Source organism: Phoenix dactylifera, chromosome 13 (assembly GCF_051530095.1).
Source record: "Phoenix dactylifera cultivar Ajwa chromosome 13, Ajwa_hap1_PhDact_Kaust_v1.1, whole genome shotgun sequence".
Classification (NCBI taxonomy): Eukaryota; Viridiplantae; Streptophyta; class Magnoliopsida; order Arecales; family Arecaceae; genus Phoenix; species Phoenix dactylifera.
The window spans coordinates 28,181,577-28,206,422 of record NC_143202.1 but is presented as its reverse complement, the minus strand read 5'-3'; the positions used below and the strand labels follow the sequence as shown (position 1 = coordinate 28,206,422).

General features: G+C 44.2%; 2 protein-coding genes across 4 annotated transcripts; both read left to right on the top strand.

Moving 5' to 3' along the window:
* The first annotated feature begins 4,054 nt into the window (after positions 1-4,054).
* On the top strand, positions 4,055-8,085 carry LOC103697830 (2-carboxy-D-arabinitol-1-phosphatase-like). Of its 3 annotated transcripts, XM_008779767.6 has the most exons (9): positions 4,055-4,457; positions 4,692-4,797; positions 4,939-5,155; positions 5,273-5,391; positions 6,045-6,143; positions 6,848-6,901; positions 6,987-7,085; positions 7,193-7,300; positions 7,533-8,085. In XM_008779767.6, exons 1-9 carry the CDS (start codon positions 4,123-4,125, stop codon positions 7,905-7,907), a joined length of 1,512 nt encoding a protein of 503 aa, XP_008777989.2. In that variant the 5' UTR covers positions 4,055-4,122; the 3' UTR covers positions 7,908-8,085. The 3 variants fall into 3 exon arrangements, with proteins under 3 accessions (XP_008777989.2, XP_088565983.2, XP_088565984.2); XM_088709857.2 differs by lacking the exon at positions 6,848-6,901 and having other exon boundaries at positions 7,533-8,081; XM_088709858.2 differs by lacking the exons at positions 6,848-6,901; positions 6,987-7,085 and having other exon boundaries at positions 7,533-8,058.
* Positions 8,086-17,422: 9,337 nt separating this feature from the next.
* Positions 17,423-19,334, top strand: LOC120107807 (uncharacterized). The gene has a single exon (XM_039121258.3). The coding sequence runs from the start codon at positions 17,979-17,981 to the stop codon at positions 18,936-18,938; it is 960 nt and encodes a 319-aa protein (XP_038977186.1). The 5' UTR covers positions 17,423-17,978; the 3' UTR covers positions 18,939-19,334.
* Positions 19,335-24,846: the final 5,512 nt, after the last annotated feature.

The following is a 24,846-nucleotide window of genomic DNA, read 5'->3' as shown; positions in this document are numbered from 1 at the left end:
AGCCCCGACCGGTCGCCTCGGCTTGCGCCAGCCTTGGCCGACCAACGAGCGGAATTTCCCTGAGGCTTGACAACCCTCAGATGCCTGGCTAACCCGATGATCATCCCGGGAGCAGATTAGCCGGAAGCCCCGACCGGTCGCCTCGGCTTGCGCCAGCCTTGGCCGACCAACGAGCGGAATTTCCCTGAGGCTTGACAAACCTCAGATGCCTGGCTAACCCGATGATCATCCCGGGAGCAGACTAGCCGGAAGCCCCGACCGGTCGCCTCGGCTTGCGCCAGCCTTGGCCGACCAACGAGCGGAATTTCCCTGAGGCTTGACAACCCTCAGATGCCTGGCTAACCCGATGATCATCCCGGGAGCAGACTAGCCGGAAGCCCCCGACCGGTCGCTTCGGCTTGCGCCAGCCTTGGCCGACCAGCGAGCGGAAGAATTTCCTGAGGCCTAACCCTCGGATGCCTGGCTTAGCGCCGGAAGAATTTCCTGAGGCCTAACCCTCAGATGCCTGGCTGAGCGCCGGAAGAGTTTCCTGAGGCCTAACCCTCGGATGCCTGGCTCAGCGCCGGAAGAGTTTCCTGAGGCCTAACCCTCGGATGCCTGGCTTAGCGCCGGAAGAGTTTCCTGAGGCCTAACCCTCGGATGCCTGGCTCAGCGCCGGAAGAGTTTCCTGAGGCCTAACCCTCGGATGCCTGGCTCAGCGCCGGAAGAGTTTCCTGAGGCCTAACCCTCGGATGCCTGGCTTAGCGCCGGAAGAGTTTCCTGAGGCCTAACCCTCGGATGCCTGGCTCAGCGCCGGAAGAGTTTCCTGAGGCCTAACCCTCGGATGCCTGGCTTAGCGCCGGAAGAGTTTCCTGAGGCCTAACCCTCGGATGCCTGGCTCAGCGCCGGAAGAGTTTCCTGAGGCCTAACCCTCGGATGCCTGGCTTAGCGCCGGAAGAATTTCCTGAGGCCTAACCCTCGGATGCCTGGCTTAGCGCCGGAAGAATTTCCTGAGGCCTAACCCTCGGATGCCTGGCTCAGCGCCGGAAGAGTTTCCTGAGGCCTAACCCTCGGATGCCTGGCTCAGCGCCGGAAGAGTTTCCTGAGGCCTAACCCTCGGATGCCTGGCTTAGCGCCGGAAGAGTTTCCTGAGGCCTAACCCTCGGATGCCTGGCTCAGCGCCGGAAGAGTTTCCTGAGGCCTAACCCTCGGATGCCTGGCTTAGCGCCGGAAGAGTTTCCTGAGGCCTAACCCTCGGATGCCTGGCTCAGCGCCGGAAGAGTTTCCTGAGGCCTAACCCTCGGATGCCTGGCTTAGCGCCGGAAGAATTTCCTGAGGCCTAACCCTCGGATGCCTGGCTTAGCGCCGGAAGAATTTCCTGAGGCCTAACCCTCGGATGCCTGGCTTAGCGCCGGAAGAGTTTCCTGAGGCCTAACCCTCGGATGCCTGGCTCAGCGCCGGAAGAGTTTCCTGAGGCCTAACCCTCGGATGCCTGGCTTAGCGCCGGAAGAGTTTCCTGAGGCCTAACCCTCGGATGCCTGGCTCAGCGCCGGAAAAGTTTCCTGAGGCCTAACCCTCGGATGCCTGGCTTAGCGCCGGAAGAATTTCCTGAGGCCTAACCCTCGGATGCCTGGCTTAGCGCCGGAAGAATTTCCTGAGGCCTAACCCTCGGATGCCTGGCTTAGCGCCGGAAGAATTTCCTGAGGCCTAACCCTCGGATGCCTGGCTTAGCGCCGGAAGAATTTCCTGAGGCCTAACCCTCGGATGCCTGGCTTAACGCCGGAAGAGTTTCCTGAGGTTTAACCCTCGGATGCCTGGCCTAGCGCCGGAAGAACTTCGGGAATCAAAAGTCAGCAAGAAGCAACCAAGAGCTAAAAAAAAAAAAAGAGGACGAGGGCGAGATGAAGAAATATTCAACGTGCATTAATTTTCAGGGCCGAGGCCCATACAATTGGGCAAAACGCCGACATACAAAAATAAAAAAGACAATGAAAGGTACAAGAGGTCAGCTTGCAAAGGCGAATCGACACCATTAAGGAAGGATGTCCGCCGAAATCCTCAGGTTGCCAGGTCAGCAGCAACCGCCATACGCCATAAAGAAGGCGGGAAGCTTGAAGCGCGCGCGCCTCTCCGAAGGATGGCGGCAATCTCGAAACATCACTCCCTTCACCTGTTCCCCTTCTGGTTCCAGGCTCGGAAGCGGGGGGCTACTGTTATGGGGGAATTGAGCCGCCATGCCCCACGTGATCGGCACGCGTATCCAGGAAAGCTACGGCTGCCCTATGATCCAGCATTCCGACCCCGAGTCGGACCTCCTCAGCTCCGCAGCCCGACCCCGGGTCGGCTGCCCTATGATCCAGCACTCCGACCCCGAGTCGGACCTCCTCGGCTCCGCAGCCCGACCCCGGGTCGGCTGCCCTATGATCCAGCACTCCGACCCCGAGTCGGACCTCCTCGGCTCCGCAGCCCGACCCCGGGTCGGCTGCCCTATGATCCAGCATTCCGACCCCGAGTCGGAGATCTTTTGATAACGACAGGCTATTCTCCAGAGGCACGCCGCGGCCTCCTGCTCCACTACTCCCTGCAACGGCTGTACCCGATGCTGCCCACGATCTCCTGTATCGACCGTACAAAGCGGAGCTCCACTACGCCCTGCCATGACCGTACCCGGCGCTGCTCCACGACGCCCCGTAACGGCCATGTCAGTGGCCATTCTATCGTGCCCCACGACAACAAACCCCCCTGAGAGACCTCCCAGCCAGGTATATATGCGGCTGGGGGGAGAAGGGGGGGGGGTAAGCAATACCTCCCAGAGCACTCTCTCCCACTTGTGATTATCATCTCTCCTCCTCCAATCTCCTCTGACTTGACCGTCGGAGGGCCATCACCACCCTGGTGGTGGTGCAAGGCTTGTTTGCAGGTTCCTTGGCGGAAGGTGGAGCGCAACCAGCACCAACCAAGACAACTCAGGCGGAACCCCGTTCACACCGTCGTGTCAATCGTTCTCGGTTTGGACCACCAGCAACAAATAGTATATCATAATATTGATATCAAAAAATAATTTAAAAAAAATAATCAGGCTTGTTCCAGTTATCTATTCTATCATGTTTATTTTATATTGCATTTCAAGAAAGAATAGAAAAAAAAAAAGAAAAATTACACCACGCGCATGTCATGAGTTATAAACTAGCATATCTATAATAGAGGCTCTATCTGCATATAGCTCTTTATTTGCCATATGGATATTAGTATTATGATGTGATTTAAATACTTCTTGCATTTAACATTATCATTAATCAAATAAAAACCATATATTAAATAAATCGATGTCTTCATTAAAGCTGTATATTAATTTGTTGCAGGTTACAGAATAATGATTTTTACTACTTGCATACCAATGTTGATGATGGAAAACAAATCTTTCTCAAATTCTACATCCTCATTAACCAGGTAAAAGCCACATTTTACTTAAATCAAATAAACAAAGAAATTGGTACTAAAAATGTAAACAAACAATTGCAAGCTTAAAAAATGATATTTTTTAATTTATTATATAGATATTGTAACAATTACAAAAAAAATATAACGGTTGAAATAAATATCTAATATTCATAATTATTATAAATAAATAAAAAATTGATATTATATATAATAATTATATGCTCATAATTTATTTTTAACTCAAATTCAAACTAATTAACTTAAAATTTAATGTAATTTATACTTTAATCTGCACATATGTAATTTATTTCACGACTTCAACTTCAAATGTAGTCATTATAATATCATAATAATATTATATTTCATCATCAAAAATATAATATAATAGTAATATTATACTAATTTGGTAAATTATATAATATTTTGAATATAATTTACTATAATGCTATGTACTGGCATGGCATGGGTGCTAAGCTAGTTCGAACGCCCCGCAGCCGATCCGCGAAGATAAGTGAGATGGAGACGGCAGGATAAAACGTGGCAGTTCATTGACTTAACACGTGGCGTTATCGGAAACCAAAAAAATATCGCGGCGGCTTGCCGAGTTCTTTAAAACTCGTCACTTTACCCGCCTTCTCCAATCTCCATCCGCTCTCCGCAGTCCGTCCGTTAAACAAATCCATTAGAAGTATTCTTCCCAAAATGACCTCATTGGTATCTCCTCCTCGTCCGCTCTCGTGCCTCGACCGGCGAAACCCTAGGGTCGGCCGCCCGTCTTGCTCGAGATTGGGGGAGATCGAGAGGCTGCCGGGGGGCGGCGATGTGAGGCCGGAGCTCCGGCACTCGGTCCCCCAGTTCCCAGCAATCCGGGAGGCGAAACGGGTGGTGCTGGTGAGGCATGGGCAGAGCACGTGGAACGAGGAGGGCCGCATCCAGGGGAGCTCCGACGCCTCGATTCTCACGCCCAAGGGAGAGTCGCAGGCCGAGACTTCTCGCCAGATGCTTGTCGGCGATTCTTTCGATGTCTGCTTCACCAGGTCCTTCCCCTTTCTTCCCTTTCTCTCCTCGGACCTCGGTTTTTTGACGAGAATTTCGGAAATCTTCTTCTTTCCTCGTGCTAATCTCAAAAAGAAAAAGAAAATTATGTGTTCGATAAAGATTTATTGGTTTTATAATGGGAGAACGCTGTGGTTTGATATGTTATGTGTTCGATTAGCTTTCTTGATTCTTTATTAGTGTTAATCGAACGAGAATCGTGCTTTGTGCTCCAGTCCCCTGGTTCGTTCCCGGAAAACAGCTGAAATTATATGGGGTGCCCGGAAGGAGGAGATGATTCCAGAACCCGACTTGAGGGAGATTGATCTCTACTCATTCCAAGTTAGTTGTCTGCGAAGAATGCCCGAAGCTTATGACTAGATCCTATTCTTCGCAAAGGATGCAGCTTTTTCGTTTTCTTAGTTGTGGTATCTGCTATGGTGCTAAAGGTTTCTGTATTCTATGATGTATTGAGCTTCTCAGGGTCTCTTGAAGCATGAAGGGAAGGAGAAGTTTGGCAGTGCGTTTCGCCAGTGGCAGAAAGATGCTGCAAATTTTAACATCGACGGCCACTATCCAGTGAGAGAATTGTGGGCCAGAGCCCAGAGCTGCTGGAACAAAATCTTAGCTCATGAAGGGAGGTCGGTGCTTGTTGTTGCTCACAATGCAGTCAATCAAGCTCTTGTTGCCTCTGCAATAGGTGCCGGGTTTCCATTCTAATTCTATGTTGTTTCGCATTGAATATTGTCATGATTTAGCAATATAGGTAAGGCAGAATTATTTATAGCTATCGTAACACCTATATCTGTCCACCCAGGACTAGGCACAGAGTACTTCAGGCTTCTACTCCAGAGCAACTGTGGGGTGAGTGTGCTGGATTTCACCCCACAACCTAAAGTCAGTTCTCCACATATATGCCTCAATCGTTTGAATCAGGTACTTGCACCATCCGATCATTTATATCTGAAGCTATGATGTGCTAAAATTGACTAACATTTGTAGGCGCTTGCCCTGGGTCCATCATTTTTCTCTGATCAGTAAGATATGCGTTTTATCTTAGCATAGAGGGAAAATACTCAGAACATGACACATTGCCTCATTGGTATCACCTCGAATGTGCAATCAGTGACTGTGTTTGTATGGTCCTTGAATATCTGATTGTGATCAAAACAACCAATCACTGAAATGAAGCAGTTGTTTGATGAAATCCCTTTCTTAGTGGTCTGGGGTTCCTCTCTACTTTATATTGGTAGATAAATATCTTGTCATGTTCTTTGTTTTGTCCTGCTTAATTGTATGTGCTTTGTTGGTAGTTTATCTTATGCTAGGCAAAGAAAGGATTTTAGTGATGGTCATGGGCGGTAGCATATGTTGTGTGCAAGGCATATGTTGTGTGCAAGTTGGCAATTCTATCTACAGTTTGATTATTATTTTTTAAATATTTCTAGTAACATGCTTTGATTTTTTTGCATTGTTATGTTACTTTCGTGACATTACATTAGTAAATCCTTGATCTGTCTTGCTCATATTCTCATCATCTTAGTAAGCTTGTGCAAAGGTAATAATGCATGAATTTTATGCTATTGCAGACTCCAAATTCTCCCATTGCTCCTGGAAGTTCTGGAGGAAGAAAAACCAATAGGCGGATCATTTTGGTCTGCCATGGGGCAACACAGAGCAACACCGAGGTATGGAAAAGGTGATGATCAGTTAATGCTACATCTTTTCTCTTGGAGTATCTAATGCCTAAAATATTTGTCATATGAAGCCTCTCAATGGTCAGCTTATTCTTCTTCCATCACTTAGTGTGCCAGCTTGGCTATGTTGATGAATTGTGGGAATCTGGGTGCTTGTCCTTTTGATTAGTACTCTTTACACAGCTATATATGAGTTCCCATATTCTAGAAAGAGTATGCGTGGACACTTTCTGTGGATACATTCTAACATGTATAATAAGTTCAGCAAATGCCTACTGCTAGATGTCTCTGTGCAATGCACAATTGTTGAACCTAACTATAGTTAGGAATCAATTATCAAGTGACACAGGGATGTGCTGACAGAGCATTTGCATATCTGTATCACGTAGAACTATCATATGTTTCAACAGTGCTTGATCTTGTTCATAATGCCAAAGCTATGTTTCAGCATCTTCTGTTCTGGTTCATCAGAGCTAACCGTGTTCATTTTATTCTTATTCTGTATGACCTAAATCCTTTTGTTCATGTGCACATATAAGCAACTGTTAACCATTATATATTTTCAAAATGTGGATTTTTTTAAAAAAAAATATGCTGAGTGTTGCTTAAAGTAGCTCATTCTTGGTTGTTGGAGCTAGTTTGCAAGCTTTCCTTATCCTAAATGAAGAAAATGATTTCAATTTTCTACTTTCCAGGCCGGTTTCCCCAATATGGGATATGAACCCATGAACATGCTTGGGGTTATACAGGTAGCTCATTTTGGTTCCCTCATTGTTAGTATATTGAAGCTGATGTATTATTGATACAGTCATTTCTGGACCACTTTGACTGCAGTCACAGAAAACTGCAGAACTACTTCTAGACTTGAAAGTGAAATGTATAATTTGTAGCCCACGAATTGCCTCAGCTGATACCGCCATGGCCATATCTGAGGTGAATCTTTCTTGAAAGTTTTCCAAAACCTAACAGTACAATTAATTTCATGAAATGTCGTTCTTTTCCAATGCAGTCATCTATTTTAACTGCAAACCTGATTGTAGGTTCAAGAGGCAGCGGATTGCTTGGGTGCTGATTGTATGCCTCGTTATGTAGAAGTGAAGAAAATGCTAGACCTTGAAGTTGAGCCTGTACTTCAGCAAGCATGGAAGGTCAAAATTTAAGATTTAGCATCATTTAAAACTTTAGGCTAAAAATTAATTTATTTAGAAGGCACTCTTTCGTTATAGCAAACTTGAAGCTTTCTGTCAATGAATTCTATGGTTGCTCCGATCATCACTTCTTGGAGATGGAAAACTACATAGCAAAGCATGATTTTTATAAGCTTAATTAATTTTTCAAGACAGCAATTGGTTTCTGACACTGATTTTTGATATTCAACAGAATTCAATGGAAACTTTGATAGCCAAGTCAGGTTGTTTATATGGCTTTGATGATGGCATCCTAACAGAATTATGGAATCAATCAAAGAAGGCTTGGCGATCTTTGCTCGATGAGATGTCTAATTATTCAGAAACGGAAGGAAATGTGGTGGTTGTAGGGCACCCTGCTGTTCATATAGCACTGATAGCCCATTGTCTGAATCTGACAGAAGAATGGATGGGATCTTTTCATCTAGATGCTGGTAGTGTCAGCGTTATTGACTTCCCAGATGGGCCATCAGGAAGAGGCGTCATCCGATGTATAAATTACACAGCACATTTGGGAAGGTGGTCTATACCCATAACGAGAGCAACAACAAATGACGAGGAGTTTTAGCTGAACTTGCAGGGATCCTTCTTCTATTTCTTACTAAATTAATTGCAACTTGGACAATGTAATCACGTAAGCATGTCATAACGATGCATACAATTTTCAAATTGAAAAAAATAGGAACGAAAAAGGAGATGTATTATAGTAATTTTAAAAAGTTGAATTCACATAGTTGCTTTATCTAGCTATTCTGACTCTTGAGCTAATCTATTGTTCATAAAGGAAGTCCCAACATGAGCACTCTATCCTACATCCAGAATGGCTTTCTGCTTTGATTGGAAACCTGCTAAAATTGGAGAAAGTACTTTCTTCTATTCTTTATAACACTTTGGCATCCAGTAAAGTTCATGTTCCTGTCTTCTATAGTACTATTAGTCTCTACACTTCATCTTTGATCTTTCTAAAGAGCAAGTCCTAGAGAAGCTTGATGCTGCTTCTTAGAGGCTCGAGTTCTGAAGTCCGAGAACAATGTCGAATAGATCGCCAAAGATCAGGAAGAGGAGAGAGGATAAGAAGAAAGAGGGAAGAAGAGATTGTGGAATTCCGTCAATCATGAAGAATGCAGCCTCCGCTTAAAGCTTTAAAACTTTAATATTATTTAACAGTTACTGTCTCTGAACTCCGCATGCTGTAAATAGAGTTGCAAACAAAAGATAGAGGGGAAAAATAATGGCTGCAAAACAAACTATGGGCGTAATTGATTTGAAGTCTTCTAAAGTCCGTGTCCCTTCTTACCACAAAAAGGACCACGTCCCTGCTTTTACTCCACCATGTACAAGCTATCAGCATCAAAAGGTCATGAACAGCCAGCGGGAACAGTCCAGCTACATCCCAGAGACCCTGACACAAGACGGACCCAAACAATTTAAGTCGTGTAATTTCAGCAAAAATATCTGAATCCAATATTATTTGTTCCTCCGAACAGCAAAACTTGGGAACCCACGCTCCTTGGTTAGTTCTATCTTGCAAGCTCTAGATTCTTGGTCAGTCGCGGCGCGGGGGGGGGGGGGGGGGGGGGGGGGGGACGCGCCCCGGCCAAGTTCGAGGCGCCCTCCCTATTCACCGACGCGCCCCGGCCAAGCTCGGAGCGCCTTCCTTATTCGCCGACGCGCCCGACTAAGCTCGGGCTCCCTCTCCAGTAATACACCCCGAAGCTCGAGCTCGGGGTGCTCCACCGAGCATACCTTGGAACTCGGAATACTAGGCTGGCCTCAGCATCCGTCTAGCCAACCTTGCCGAACGCCTGATGCAACCTCTCGACGAGCTCGGCCTCGCCAACCACTGCACCCATGTGCATGTCTTCGTCCTCCTACGTGGCCGTATATTGCGACACTACCACGACGTGCTACTCTGGCCATGCCCTGACATAGCTGTCAATGTCTTACCGTTCTCAAGACGGACTCCACCGCGCGCTACAATCAAGCTCTAGCTGCGCGCCACTTCCTCTCATGATGGAAACGGGCCATACCTGCCATGGCTGTCAAATGCCTTACCGTTTCCAAGAACGGACTCCGCCGCGCGCCACAATCAGACTCTGGCTGCGCGCCACTCCCATTCATGATGGGAACGGGCCATACCTCCGCCATCTACACGCTCCTCTCGGAACTATAAAGAATTCCAACAGGTAATGCCTAAGGGACTTTTTTGGGCTGGATCTATAAAACTCAACACTAACTTGATCGTTGGAGAGCCCTCACCGAAAATACCGGTGAGGCTTTGTGCAGGTACGCCGTCGGTCGTAAGAGGTGGCTCTTCTCGTCTTTCTCCGCACTCCGATGGCTCCTCCGATTTTTTCCGGTGTGGTCACCCTCGGGCTAGATTTGAACCACAATAGGTTGGTTATAGGTCTAAGCCCTTAGCCACGTAGCAGAAGGTTGATGCAACTCTGTGCGCTTCCTCTTTCTCAACCACGAAATTTACATTTGTGAGAAAATAACAAAGGATAATCTTTGTGATATTTCTTATGATATAATTCCACCGATGCTCCACATGTGTTCCTGCTTCATTAAAATTTTCCGAACATCACTTCTCTGCATCCACACCAAACAGAAGGTCATGCTGTTAATGAAGCTGACATCTCGGTACCTGTCGATTGACGTATAGGTTTTTACTTCGCTTTTTTGACATCCGTCCCACCTAGCGATATGGAAGTATGTGTTCTTTAATAACTTTTGATATCCACCATAAGGGCATTTCCACCTTGAGATGTGCTGTAATATCCGGGCCCAATTTGAGCCCAAAACCTTTTTGGGCCCGTACTTGAGCATTGGGCCAGGACACCTAATGGACCTAACTAGAGCCCATTGTTGGTGGCTGCTATCCCATACCCTAAGGATGGATGTGACTAGGGTAGGGACAGCTGGGAAGCTGTGGAGGGCCCAGCTGTTAGGCCCTTCACGAGGGGAAGCTGGGGGTGACACTTCACCCCAGCTAAAGGTGGCTACAGCCCCCTAGGTCTCTCTCTCTGTGTGTGTACCGTACCCCTTCCTCCTCCTTCCTTCCTCTGTTCTCTGAGAGAGGGTTTGCCAAACCTACTTCCGTCGCCGGAGAAGATGCTCGTGGCTTCTTCCAAAAGCTAGGTAAGCCCTCTACCTTTTCTCCTCTTGACTTGATCGGGATAACAGAGAAAGAAAGAAACACGGAGAGAGAAAGAAAAGGGAAGAAAGAGGGCTCACTGCATGCGGCCGCGAGCGGCGCCGGCGACACCGTTGGCTCCGACCGCGAGCACCACGACCTCCACGGGGAACAGCCGTGGGAAACGGCCACGGGCATCCCGCGTTGCCACTGGTTTTCCCCGGCGTCTCTTCCCCGTGGGAGAAGAGAAGGCCGTCGCAGGCGCGGCCGTGGGCTCAGCCGTAGGCGCGGCTGTGGACACCGCGAGCCCAGCCGTGGCACCGCCGACTGTGGCTCGGCCCTCCCAAACTCCCCTTCTTCCTTCACAGGGGAATAATGAAGAGAGGAAGAGAGAGGGTTTGGGAGTGAGAGAGAGAATATGGGAGGTTGGTGAAGGGAGGAAGAAGAAAAAGAAGAAAGGAAGAGGGGACTCATCCTCGTCGTCGTGTGCGGCGGCCGCCGGCTTCGGCCGCGAGCACCGTCGACGCAGGCGCGGCCGAGAGTGCCGCAGGCTCGGCCAGGGATCCCGCGGGGCTTGGCCGCGGACGCCGCCGGTCGTGGCCCGTCCCCCTCCGCTCGCCATCCTCCCCTCCGCTCGCCGTTCCCTTCCGCTCGCCATCCCCCCCTTTCCGCTCGCCGTCCTCCCTTCGTCGGAGAAGAGAGGAAGGGGAGATTGGGATGAAAGAGAAGAAGGGAGGAGAAGAAACTTCGGGAAGAAGAAAAGAAACAGAGAAGAAAAAAAAAAAGAAAAGAAAAAAAAAGAAGAAAAAGAAAAGAAAAAGGAGAAGGGAAGAAAAGGAAAGAAAAAAAAAAGGAAGAGAAAAGAAAAAGAAAAAAAAAAGAGAGAAGAGAGAAGAAAAGAGATCCTTAACGGGTCTGCCTAGCGGGTCGGATCCGAGTCCGGATCCGAAACCCGTTAGGCCTAAATTCTTTAATTCGATTTGGGTGAATCCGATGAAGGATTGATTCAAGCCCAATCGAGTTAAACGGGTCAATTAAGCCTAATTGGTGTTGAATTTGAACCCAATTAAGCTGAGTTTGTCTCAGCAGACCTAATTGATTGTGAATCAGGCCCAATTCATGCCCAATTCAACTGACAGAAGGTCGAATTGACCTTGGGCTAACTTCGACTCAGGCCCAGATGAGCCACATTGACCAAATCAGAGGACCCAATTGGCTAGAAAAGGTTGGACCCAATTATAAACGAGGCCCAATCCTTTAATTAAAAAACCCAATCAACCCATGTGGACCCAATCTGGTTTTTAAATCGAACCCCAAAGGCTTCAAATTGGACTTGGGCTAAATCCTTGGATGGGATCCAAGCAAGTAAGTTCATAGTATGATGAACTAAGAGATGTTATAATAAATGAATGGGGAATAATGTAAACCCTATGATGTTGTTTTAGGTGATTAAGGATTTGTCACCTGGACTTGAGCAATTTGGAAAGCGAATTGAAGTAAGTAATCTGTCTTAATCTTATCGTAGATCTTGTATTACATTTTATAAGATGAACCAGTATTTTTCATACAATTTGAATTGTATACATGATTTGTGAAGAAAGTGAGTAATCTATCTTAATCTTATCGTAGATCTTGTATTACGTTTTATAAGATGAACCAGTGTTTTTCATACAATTTGAATTGTATACATGATTTGTGAAGAAAGTAAGTAATCTGTCTTAATCTTATCGTAGATCTTGTATTACATTTTATAAGATGAACCAGTATTTTTCATACAATTTGAATTGTATACATAATTTGTGAAGAAAGTGAGTAATCTACCTTAATCTTATCGTAGATCTTGTATTACGTTTTATAAGATGAACCAGTGTTTTTCATACAATTTGAATTGTATACATGATTTGTGAAGAAAGTAAGTAATCTGTCTTAATCTTATCGTAGATCTTGTATTACATTTTATAAGATGAACCAGTGTTTTTCATACAATTTGAATTGTATACATGATTTGTGAAGAAAGTAAGTAACCTGTCCTCATCCTGTTATGGATCATGTCATGTTATTAATGTTTCCTAAGCATTTATTTTAAGAATATATGTTTCATGCATGATATGTTACAATGCATAAGTAACTTGCATGATCCCAGAAGCTATGGCTATGTATGCAACATGATGATACTGATATTTTAATCATGCATGTAAGTTTATAAAGTCTTAGCTAGCCCAGAGGCACTATAATGGGCTCAAAGATGCTACTGAGAATGACTGAGCCGCCAGTGGCTGAATAGTAACTGAGCTTGCCCCGCCAGTGGCTGAATAGTAACTGAGCTGCCCCGCCAGTGGCTGAATAGTAACTGAGCCTGCCCCGCCAGTGGCTGAATTGGAATTGGGCCTGCCCCGCCAGTGGCTGAATAGTAACTGAGCTTGCCCCGCCAGTGGCTGAATAGTAACTGAGCCTGCCCCGCTAGTGGCTGAATAGTAACTGAGCTGGCCCCGCCAGTGGTCGAGTCTGACCTCGCAGTAGCATCCGAGAGAAAAAGGACCACGGCATGCCGGGGGCACGGTTTCATATGCATATATTATGAAAATTTTTGTGATTTGCACTACTGCTTTGTTTAAATCGCATACTTATTGTGCCATGATGATTATTAGATGAATATGCATGTCAGCTTCTCAAATCCTGCATAAACATGGTTACCATTATGTTCGATCCGGTAAGATTATGTATGATTACTTACTGAGCCGTGTAGCTCATATCCGTTCATTTACTTTTTCTTTCAGATCCTTACCACTGATAGCTGCCAGAGACACGTTAATTTGGTATCAGGGCTTCTTTCTTTTGGGGTAAAGCAAGTATACTTTTGTGTACATAAACTACATAGAATATCTGTATTTGGGTACTGACCAGCATGTTGTACTAAGAATGCTTTCATATGAAAAGATTCGGTTGGTTTGACTACCCTGTTACCCAGGTATGAGGCTGCGTGCTATTGTGGGCGGTAGTCGGCAATAGCACGGCCGTGTCACGGATCCGGGTCCGGGGCGTGACATGTGCCCAGCAGTCTAATGGTTCTCACAGCCTTGAGCTGTTCCAAATGTCATAAGTTAATTTTAAATCAGAAATCATTGGCTAATTTTATATCATCATTTCTGCTCTTCTTGTTATAACCTTTCAGCTGCATGAGTTACCCCTGTTGATAGCGGCTAGTAATCAACGAGGTTGCATTCTCCCATGAAAAGGAAGAATGATTGGATCTTAGAATTATCTCAGTCCTCCGGATTTTAATGCTTGGAGCAACATGTACTACCATTGTACGACATGTTTGGTTAATTCTGTATAGTTACAGAAGTTCTTGATATCTCAATCCATAGATTGGTGAGAGTACTTGCAATCTCTCTTCCCTTACTCTGTATCTGGAATATCATATCAGGTTTTAGGTTATACGCAGCATTCCCCTGCTTTTCCAGTCTTTTTGCCCCAACTCGCTAGGTGGGAAATCTGTGGTAGAAACATAAGTTCTGCAGCGAATCCATTCTAGAAGCAGCTTGCTGCAGCTGCAGCTGCTGCAATGGTCTTAGGACATCTTGGTGCTCAAGGCGGCGGTATTTATCCAGATAATTGAGTTGGTTTGTTTTCCGAGGGAAAGGGAATCAGATCTTGCAACTTGTCCTTTCCTCAACTAGAAGTCCACGTTGTGGTCAGTCAATGGTTTCAAGGGAGGATCTGAGAAAGGCCCATCACATCATGATCTCTGTTCCAGGTCCATCAACCAATGGAGAGAAAACTGACTTAAATAATTTTATTTTATTTTTTTGCTTGGAAGGGCCACCCGAATTTTAAATCGTTGTGTCAACTTTAGGTTTAATAATGACTGTCCGCTTATAATACTGATCAAATATTTAGTTTTACTTGAATCGTGCATGGATTTTAATAATGGCTGCTGCTTCCTCTAGGTATCTAACAGTTGGTGGGCTTGATAAATCCTGTTGGGTTGCACATGCATTGCTGGATTTGATGTCCTCATCATTTCAGATTCAATAAATTGAAGTTCTGGGGACGTGGATGAAGAAAAGTATTTCACAAATCTTGCCCCCCCAACACGATCCCGATCTTATGAAAAGAGACCAGCAGCCATTTAACTAGAGTTTGCCACATCAGTCAATTGCTTAGGGTCTTATACGTGCGGTGCAACATAATTCTGCCGGTTGGCACCATTCTCGTCAACGCATAGGCTGGGAAGAAGCTTCGGATTTCAGATCCATATGCGGCATTCCACCGTTTTTCTTGAAGAAAACAGGAAATTGTCCAAATTGCTCGTATTTCTCTCGAGTACGTAATCTATGATTCAACCTGCAACCAGAAAGTCGTGAAACACGGCACATATCAAGGAACAAGTTAACCCAACCATTCAGAAGAAAGCAGCAGAACTGCTAGGAAAGAGAAAAATAGAAGAAAAGAAAGGTGGAGCTGCAAGGTGAACTGGACAGGAGGCACAAGCATCCAAGTTGATATCCGTATAAACAACCAACTACATGTCCCTTTCCTGCTTCCATTTATTTTTAAAATTTGGAGGCATTCACTTTCTCAACTTTGCTTTTAAAATGCAAACAAGATTAGGTATAATGGCTCTGTATTCCATTGAATGCGGTAAGTAAATGATCAAATATATGACCACCAGCTTACCTGCCCATTAGATGAAGTCACGGTCGCTCGCTGCTTCTCCAAATCTTCTCTCCGGTGCTTGGGCCAATTCTCCGGAGAACTCAGAATGCAGAGCCAGTAATATGTGAGGAGGGGAGGTGGCTCCATTCTTCCCTTCTACAAACATTCCATTCGTTTGGCGGCTTCCTGTGAGGAGCGGACGGGAGGCCCCGTCTTCATGATCCACCGAGTTGTTCTGATAGGAATTTTTATTAGCTAACACATTAGCTTGGTCTGCCGAGTTGGTTTGAACCTATTCATTCCAAGACATGGTCCTCAAATCTAAGGTCCCACTCTCTAAAAGCTCGAAGGTGAAGCAGCTTCTCTACGATCGCCCTCAAATCTCAAGCCTCCACCCTCCCTGGTAAAACCCATTGACATGAATTCGGTGCCGAGTTGAGTACCTTGTCGTGCGGAGCAACTAATTTTCTCACAATATACCCTCTGACATCTTTTATTAGCCATACATTATACCCTTCATTTAGACGGATGGAACTGGTAAATCAAGTATTGAATTTAATGTGAGCTCGAACCAATTTTCTTGTGGTACATGGAGTAAAAATTTACCAGAAAATGATAGACAGCTGAGGATCTCATCCATTGTGTCAGCTTAATCTAGACCAACTAGAGGCCCTCGTTGATTGCAAAGCGCACTTAGGCTGCCCTTGTATTTTTTTGTCCGATCATCTCTAAGCAATTACCTTTTCGGCTGTGATGTAGCTTCAAGAATCTCATCCAAAGAGGATAGATGGGAGATATTATTTGAGTTATTTTGAATTGTATAAGTCTTCAAGATCTATTCATTACATAGCTGATATGAGACTAAATACACATTTGCACAGATCCCTACATGCTCTCTTTGTTTAACCTCTAATACTTTGCTAGACTAAGAATCCAAATCCATCCAAATCTAATCATAAATATCAAGATCAGCTCATAATCAGCCCAAATGAGCCTATACAGTAGTATCTCCTATCCACATAAGCCATAAGTCGAATTTTCTCTAATACCATTTGTAATAATTCAGATTTTTTTAAACAAAAGCTAGTCAAAAAGTATCATCTAGGTTTCTTGATCCTATATTAAATATCCAAAATTTATCTAGTATATAGTTGATGTAAAACTAAACACCTATGTGCATAAATCTTTGTAGAACTTGGATCATTATCCTTTGTTCTTCTACCATGCCGGTTACTATTTGTTTCAGCACATCTCTTTGAATACTAAAAGGACAGCAAAAATAAATTCATTTCAGTGATACCTCATTTTAATGCCTTTTGGAATAGTGCAAATGGCGAGCATTGAAAAGCAGTAATGGTTATGGGACCAAGTGTGACATTGACTTTCAACTTGTTTGCTATGTCTTTTTCAGTTTCCTGAGCCCTTCTCATGCAAAATTGCAACCCAGTAACATGCGTGTCGTTCTTGCTCTCCTCCTACAGTTTGTTGGTTTTGAATTTGTGGGTATGATATTGGGCGTTATTTATTGCAAAGACATGACTCATCTTGCTTAGATTGTAGTGCCTTACTCTCCAAATCATCAATGAGGAGTGCTATTTATGTCGGATTGCAGTGCCTTTTTTTTTTCTCCTCAGAAAAATTGGGATCTTTCTTTATGTTAAAAATGGTATACATTAAAGAGAGAGTCTTGCTTTGGGGGACTCTGATTTGTTTTTTCTTTTTTAAAATCATTATCCCTAAATTAGAAAAGAGAAGTTGTCTTTTTTACTTTGAAAAAAAATAAAAAATTGTTCTTCAAAGGTGCAAAAGATTTTGTTAAAAGTGGAGGACCGTATTTCTTACTTGAATAGAATTTTGAAATACTCTCAATAGGATCATTTCTAGACTTTCTTTATCAGCAAGTCTGCGAATGTACTCCCAAGAAAACTACAGCAAACATCTCAGTTTGGGATCACTAATCTCAGGAATCACGAACAATCAAGGTGGCTCTGAAGGAAAAACCTCCGAGCAGAGCCTGCATACTTTTCTAATGCAGTAAGTTATGGGATGACGACTTAGGTGATGACATGAATTTAATTATGCAGTGCTTCCCTCATAAACAGGCACAGCCATGTGTTTGGAATCAAGGATAAGGAGAGTTGGTATATTAAATGCTATCAATACCGAAAATATTAGCTACCATTGTGGTATACCACAACCCATGGACACATTAAATAGAAATGAGAGGAGTTACTCACCAAGGTTCCAACCTCACATTATTCCTCTGGCCTTCTGCCTTGGGGTGATGGGTCGGAGTTGGTGGGTCTGCTGACCGTGTTTAATCTTTGTGGACCCAATCCCCTCCTTCGTGACGCATTAGCCCAATCACCTCAAGGAATAAATATACTCGGTTTCCTCTTAGGCCTCCTTGCAACCCTGCCTTCCCTAATTGCTTGCCACCAAATCCTTTATTTACGCCAGGCTCGAGCAAATCAGCCCTCACGCAATGAGAAGGAAAGAATTGAAAACAATGAAAACAACCTCCTCCTTTTAAACCAAGTGTGATTCTCCTTCCTTCTACACGCCATGGGGGACAAAAGCGTACAGGGATTAGGACCGTAATTAGACCAAGTCCAATGCCAGTATAGAAGTCTTTCCTTTAGATGCCATTTGCACTGGCCATGAAAAGCAACAAGGCAAGCCAAGATTATTCCTCCCTTCCCTTCCCTCCCCCATGTCGTACTTCCCAGCCAAGAGATTCCCTTGGCTTCCCTCACCTCTCTTCCTTCCCTCTGGTCTTCCTTTCCGTTCTGGTTTCGAGCCATAGAACGTTGAGAGACCGACATTGAACTCAAAGAAAGACCGATGGCGAGCAAAACAAGGAAGAAATCCCTTATCTCCAGCCATCTCCTCCTCCTTCCTCCAACAATGAAGGACTTCGCTTCCTGCTTCAGCGAGCACGCCGTCAAAGTCTCCGATGCCTCCTGCTCGGGCGGCAGCGGCCATTCTTCGCCCCCCGAGAACAGGTCGGTCCAGAGCGCCGTCACCTGCCTGTACAGGTCGCGGCTCTCCACACGAAAGGAATTTCTCATCAGGGTCACCTGGTCCAGGAGCCACGTCGGCCCGGCCTTATCCATCGGCGTCGACGACAGCCCCTCCCTCCGCGACTGGAAGCCTACTTCAATGAATTCACGGCTCTTGAGGAAGAAGAAAGGGAGCGAGTCCTACGCCTTGGGTAGCTCTGTCGTCGATCTCCGCTGGGACATCTCCTCCGCCAAGTACGGTCCGGGGCCCGAGCCTACCGATGACTTCTACGTCGCGATCATCGTCGATGCCCAGTTCGGTTTGCTGCTCGGCGACATGAGCCGGGACTACATCGAACGATTCGAGGAGAAGATCCCGGTTGCCGAGTTCTCGATGTTTAGTCGGAGAGAGCAGGTCCTCGGGCATTCCCTTCACTCGACCAAGGCTCGGTTTCGCGAGGATGGGAGGGATCATGAGATCACCATCAGGTGCAAGGAGGATGGTTGGGACGCCAAGGAATCGGAGCTGTCGGTGTGCGTCGACAAGAAGAGGGTGGTGTACGTGAGGAGGCTCAGGTGGAACTTTAGAGGGAATCAGACCATATTTATCGATGGAACGCCGGTGGACATGATGTGGGACTTGCATGACTGGTGGTTCAGCAGCCCCTCGGGGGGTTATGCCGTGTTCATGTTTCGGACGAGGAGCGCACTGGAGAGCAGGCTGTGGCTCGAAGAGGAGATACTGCACAAGGAGCAAGCCATGTCCGGCTTCTCCCTGTTGATCCAATCTTTCAAGAGCTGATCTCGAAGCCTTCTGACTGGTTTGCTGTTTCCTTCACCTTCTCCTTCACTATATATGCTGCTTCTTTTCTCTTTTGTTCCCAAAGATTAGTCCCCGATTCTTTAGGACGTTTCGACTCAAATAAGTCGGAGAGGAGTTGCTCGTTAGATGGAACTTTAGAAATGTGAATTTCAGGTTGGATTCTGAATTTTTTGTTCTTTCTTTCGGCCCCCGGCCCCCTTTGTTTCCTTGTTAAATATACTTTCTTATAGAATCATGTTATCCTTTTGAAATACAAGCCTTTGTCCTTTCTTTAAAGGGGATGGTTTTTCCATTCTTTCTGTTTATATGTTTCCGGGGTCGTTATGGGAATGAATTAAATGGGTGGAAATACCAAATCCCACCTTTTGTTTCTTCTGTCGATCTCCATGATTCGCTTTTGTTCCTTTTCACTTTAAATTTTGGTTATTAAATTTTTGCTATTATCTTAGCGGGCATCAAAGCTGTGTTTGATATTTTTCTTCCACCTTAACATCTCCCTGGAGTCCTCGAGGTTCCTCGACTTGTTTTCGGGAGGAAGTTTCTAACCTCACTAACTATTTGCTATAGCGTCTTCAATTCAGTCACAGTGGAGATTTGATTGTCCTCGAGCAATAGATTGCTATAATGGTGGGGCTTCAAGGAGACTCATATCAGGGGATTCATAATGATAGATTGTTCGAAAGATAAAACTTATTATAAGGCAAACTGCAAAGGTGATCCACCATTATATACTGCTGGTTCTCCAACTTAATTAATGATAAATTAAGTATGCCTTTTTTGGCTATCAATTTTACTTCTAAGTTCGCTCTCGTAAAATCTCCTCAAATCTCTCCATCTCAATAGCAATCGCACCATGTTTTTGCACTCTGTGCATTTTTATCACCATATGTGTTAAAATTTATTGCTCTGAAGCATAAATGGGAGGTCTGAAATTGTTTGTTTTAGGTAATAAAGGTCCCGAGTGATATCGGTCATTGAGATACATTCATAGATTTGCATGGGTTAAATATAGAAGCAATGGAGATTTTTTTAATATGGTTTTAAATTAATTTGTGTTCGTAAGTCAATGATGAATGATCGTGCGGATCATCTCCATAAAAAAAACTTCCAACTAGAACAAACAATAGGGCGAGGACTGGTATTCTGAAGAAGGGATCCACAGTCAAACCATCCTCCTCGGGGGGTTTTTCTTTCAACTTACCAGCCAACCTCATTTGGAATCTGAATTGCTTGAAAAATATGGAAAGGAAGTTGCTTTAAGCAAAGATCTTTCAAAGGATCATAGGTTCTCTCTGACTTTTCTTTTCTTGGGAGAAATGAATCAGACCAAGTGCCTCCTCTTATTAATGAATGACCAAGTGTCGCACGCAGTCAAGACAAGGGTCATATGGGGGAATCACCATGTCCATATCCTATCAGCAGCATATTTATTGATTGAGTCCTTCATTTTACTCCTATTTACTGAGATCTATTATTGTATTTCGATATAAACGAGAAAGATTCAAGTTTATGAAGTTAATCCATTATGATGTTTGAAGGAAGAATTTGTGGGACTCTGTTGCCTCAGCTCCAAGAGAGCTACAGGATCTTCTATTTTCGGATGCTAGTTGATGTTTATACACTCCTGTAATCTGGCCTTTATATTCTCACCGCAACATAGACAATGCTGTGAAGAACAAGACGGTGCCGTAGGATATTTTGATCGAGAAACAAGAAACTTGTGCAACTCATGCATTTAAGGAAAAAAAAATTGTCCGAACCAAAAACATTAGCTCATGTCAAGGCACTATAAAAGAAACGTGAAGTCTTGGATCATGTTTCTGGCTTGAGCAGCAATTTGATAGGTGGATGTAGTTGGGAAGGGGATTCAAGAAACAATGGATATACAAGGATGATTGTGAGGAAACAAGGACGAAACCAATACCATAACTAACGAGATATAATTGGATGGTGCTTCATATCATTCTTTTATCAATTGGTTTTAAATATATAGAAAGAAAGGCTCTAAGAGTACGTGACGAGATGTCTAGAAGGTTAGGATGCCGTCGTATCGTTCTGGTTGCGAAGTATATTTCTGCACATTGTTACATCACCGTCATCTTGGAAGCAGAGCATCCTGGTACTGGAGGAGAAGTATCTGTCGCATTCTTTGCTGCCTTCTAGCTTATTTTTTCATATTTCCTTCCTTTTCTTTAGTAAGACTGGCAAATGGGTATATGTAAACTTGTAAAATTATGATTATAAATCGATAAGATATTCCATGTCAACTGTCCAGCTCTATCTCTCGACTCGGTCTAATAACAAGTAGGTCTACTCTGTATTTAAAAAAAAAAAAAAATGAAAGCAACACGACAGATTTTTAAAGAAATATAATAATATCAAGTAAGATGGATGCATCAATGATTGCATTTACATAACATTTCTTTCCACCCTTCTTAGCACGGTGAAACCGCTGGCCTTCTCGTTAACCAATCACCTTTGTGGATTAAATTATTAACGTACTTCAACAAATTGTGAGGGGCTGATTAATGAGGCCAGATAATGCCTGTTTCAGCTATTAACTCAGCTTGCTTAAGACTTGATCAAATCATCACTGACCTCTTGGGAAGAGCTTTACGATCGATAAGATTAAAACTGACGAAAGAGACGTTGAAATATAATGAGATATATGTAGTAATCAACTGGACCAGCTTATGTTATGGTCCCTTGAATCTTGATGCAATGGATAACCATTTCTACAGTATTGTAGTAGGAAGTTGATATAATCATGAAAGAAACATCAGGGAATTGATTAATGAAGCAATGTGACGTCTACACAAGAGTGCGTCGTGTCATGACGGGCCGTGGCCCTACCTGCACTCAGAGAATCGATAAGTGGGGTTCGCTCAAGTGGCTGAGCATGGAACCAGATTATCAATTCTTGAACTTTTGTTTCAACAAAACCCACCAAGTCCACTTTTTGAGATCTGATAAGAGATCTTATTACTCTCTATCTACTTCTTTTATTCATTCCACAAACATTCCAGATAACACACTTCATTGAGAATCCGGAAAGTTGGTAGAATTACTCCCCTTTCTACCAAGGGACTCCATCATGGCTCTTGTCCGAATGCTATCGGTTTCGCTTCAAGTCTTATCTTTCTTCTTGCTTTCCTCGCCACTCTTCTTTTTATCTTGCTGCAGGAGGTTCTCCTATTCTTCATTAGGCACAGCAACTACGGTTGGTAGATCTTCATATTCTCTTGAATCTTTAACAAAGATCCTATCAGCCGAAGCCGCCGAAAGAAAACCAACCCACGAGGCCACGATGCAGACAGAAGCCGCTTACCTCCTTGTATCAGAAAAATAAAACCAATGTTTAAGCTGGGAAAAAGGGACTGTTTTTAATGCTTGTAACAGATAAGACCTATCGGGTCGCTCATAATTGGACATCCGAACTCAATTCGGGCCAGGAGAGTTCGCTTGGGGATATTTGATTGCTGATTGATCGCAAGTGGACCTGAGCTAAGTTTCTCTTTAGCCCAATTTAATGGAAAAAAAGGCCCAATAGCTTTGGCCCATGAGAGCATATGCCACTTTCGAAGTGGGCTCTCCCTTGACCCACTTACACCAAACCAAATGGTCCCTCGGCCATTTTCGTGTCAAGGGATGGCCTCCTGGAGCACCAGTGTGGAGGCTAACGGTCTCGTAATTAGTTAAGAAATCTCATATTAAGGTCCAAGATATGAGTCCGGTTAGCCATTGCACCGGGTTCAGGCTCAGGTTCGTGCTGATCCATGTCGAACGCCAGCACATCCCCAAGTACCCCAAATCCGAGGCTTATCTCTCTGCGAATGGGCACAAATAGCCCAACAGGTACCCAATGCTTATATAAGTAAGCAACCCAACACAAATTAGAAAAAAAGTAAATAGTCTAATAAAAATACAAACAACTGAAAAGCATAAATAAAACTAGACGAAGATACAAAACATAAAACCACATATTTATATAATAAAAAAAATCATAATATGCATAGGAGTATTAAAATATTAAACAATGAAATAAATTACTTTTTATACCATTAGGCATATCATATAAAAGAAATAGTAAGTATGCGAATTTGTGCACTCATATGTGTGCGCCGTGTGTGTGAAAGAGAAAGGACAAATCAGGAAGGAGGGAAGACAACTAAAAGAGCGGAAGAGATAGGTGGGCATGAGTGTGTATACGTGCAAGTGTGCATGAGAGCATCAAGTTTCAGACGCATGCACCTCTCACCAACATCACTGCCCTTTTCATTGGGTACTCTCTCCACCTTCATGACACTCCTACCAATGGCCCCCCTCCTTGTCCGCCCCCTCCCTTTACCTTATGTCCAAGTTGGCCTTCCCATAAGGTGAAAGAATGTTCACGCACCACTTTGGGCTCGTTTGGTTCGCGGAAAAAGAAGAGAAGAAAGTGTGGTCAACGGGAAAGTAATAAGATGCCTCTTGTTTGGTTGGAGTTTTCAAAGGAGAGAGAAGGAAAAGTTGAATTCCCATAGGAATATGATTCCCACATTTCATGGGAAAGTCTTTCCCATGAGAAACATGGGAAAGTTATTTTCCCATGAGGCAGGAATTACTCCATTTTTACTTTTTTCCAAAAAGTCCCTTCAGCATTAAAGAAGTATTAAAGAGACATTAAAAACCTAATTTTTATTAAGGACATAATAGGAATTATACATAACTTTCCTAGGAAAGTGGATGACCAACCAAACATAAGCACTTTGGAAATTTGCCATTTTTCCATGGTCAACCAAACATGCCAAAAGTACTTTCCTAGGCATCCTTTTTCTAAGAATTTGTTTCCCAGAAATCATATTCCTAGAAGAAAAAATGCTTTCCGCAAACCAAACGAGCCCTTTGTGACTTCACCAATGCTGCCGTTGTCCTCTGCCTTATCTTGGCATTTTCTTCTTTTCTTCGACCCCGCATCTGTCTTCTTTGCCACCCTTCTCGCCCACGAGCCTCACAGCAACTTTCCTTGCTCGTTTTGTGTGCAGCTTCCAGTGGCCAACCCCTTTTTATAGGTTAAATGTTCTGGCCACCATATTGAGGAAGTAAGTTGTTTGTTAGAGGTTATTTGGATTGGGAGAGGTTAAATGTAGGCTTAATCATGAAAAAATAATCTGATTTTTTTTTTGCAAAATAAATGATAAAGTGTTTTTTTTTGTCTTTGCAAAATCTACTGATTCAACCTCATATGTATTGAGTATTTGTAGCCTAGATCTAGACATAGTGCTTAGAGCTTAAAGTAGGGTCACTAATAGACCAGCTTTAGTCTAACCCAATCCAGACTCTTACATAGACTCAGCGCGAAGCCTGGCCCGAATTAATAAGACTTGTGGGCAACCCGAAACCCAAGATGTTTACTAAGACGACTTGCCCTACTTTCTAATAATCATCATCACGCTTGGAATGAAACAAACGAGTTTGAAATACGATGCAACTGCAAAATTATAGTTCGGATAGTGCGACGACCGGGGACTTGAGTTTGGGTAAAAGGTGAAGAGGATAAGGTTCGGATATAGATGAATAAAAGAAAAAAAAATAACGCCCCATGGCCTTCAAAAGGAGCGTAACGCGGACTTCAGTGCCTCATGGCCTGATCTACTTGGGCTTCGCAAGCCCGCCGTACTCGTGGCAATCGATGTGCACGGTCCATGGATCCAAACCTCACGCCCATAGTTTTGATCTGATCGGAGAACTTGGATACGGAAGCTGGCACTGAAAGAGAGGAGGGTTCTAGAAAAAGAGCGAGCATCCGTAACGAGAGGCACAGCCCACCTAAGCTGGTTCTAAAAAACGCTACATTCCCCTTGATTCGGTGGGCGGGTTGGTGGATTTTGGAAACTTGCGTTTTTTT

Excerpts from the sequence above, each read along its gene's own strand:
- LOC103697830 (XM_008779767.6), top strand. The coding sequence starts at position 4,123 with ATGACCTCATTGGTATCTCCTCCTCGTCCGCTCTCGTGCCTCGACCGG. Across the intron at positions 5,156-5,272 it reads TCTTGTTGCCTCTGCAATAG|GACTAGGCACAGAGTACTTC; the intron begins GTGCCGGGTTTC and ends CTGTCCACCCAG. Across the intron at positions 6,902-6,986 it reads ACATGCTTGGGGTTATACAG|TCACAGAAAACTGCAGAACT; the intron begins GTAGCTCATTTT and ends CTTTGACTGCAG.
- LOC120107807 (XM_039121258.3), top strand. The coding sequence starts at position 17,979 with ATGGCGAGCAAAACAAGGAAGAAATCCCTTATCTCCAGCCATCTCCTC.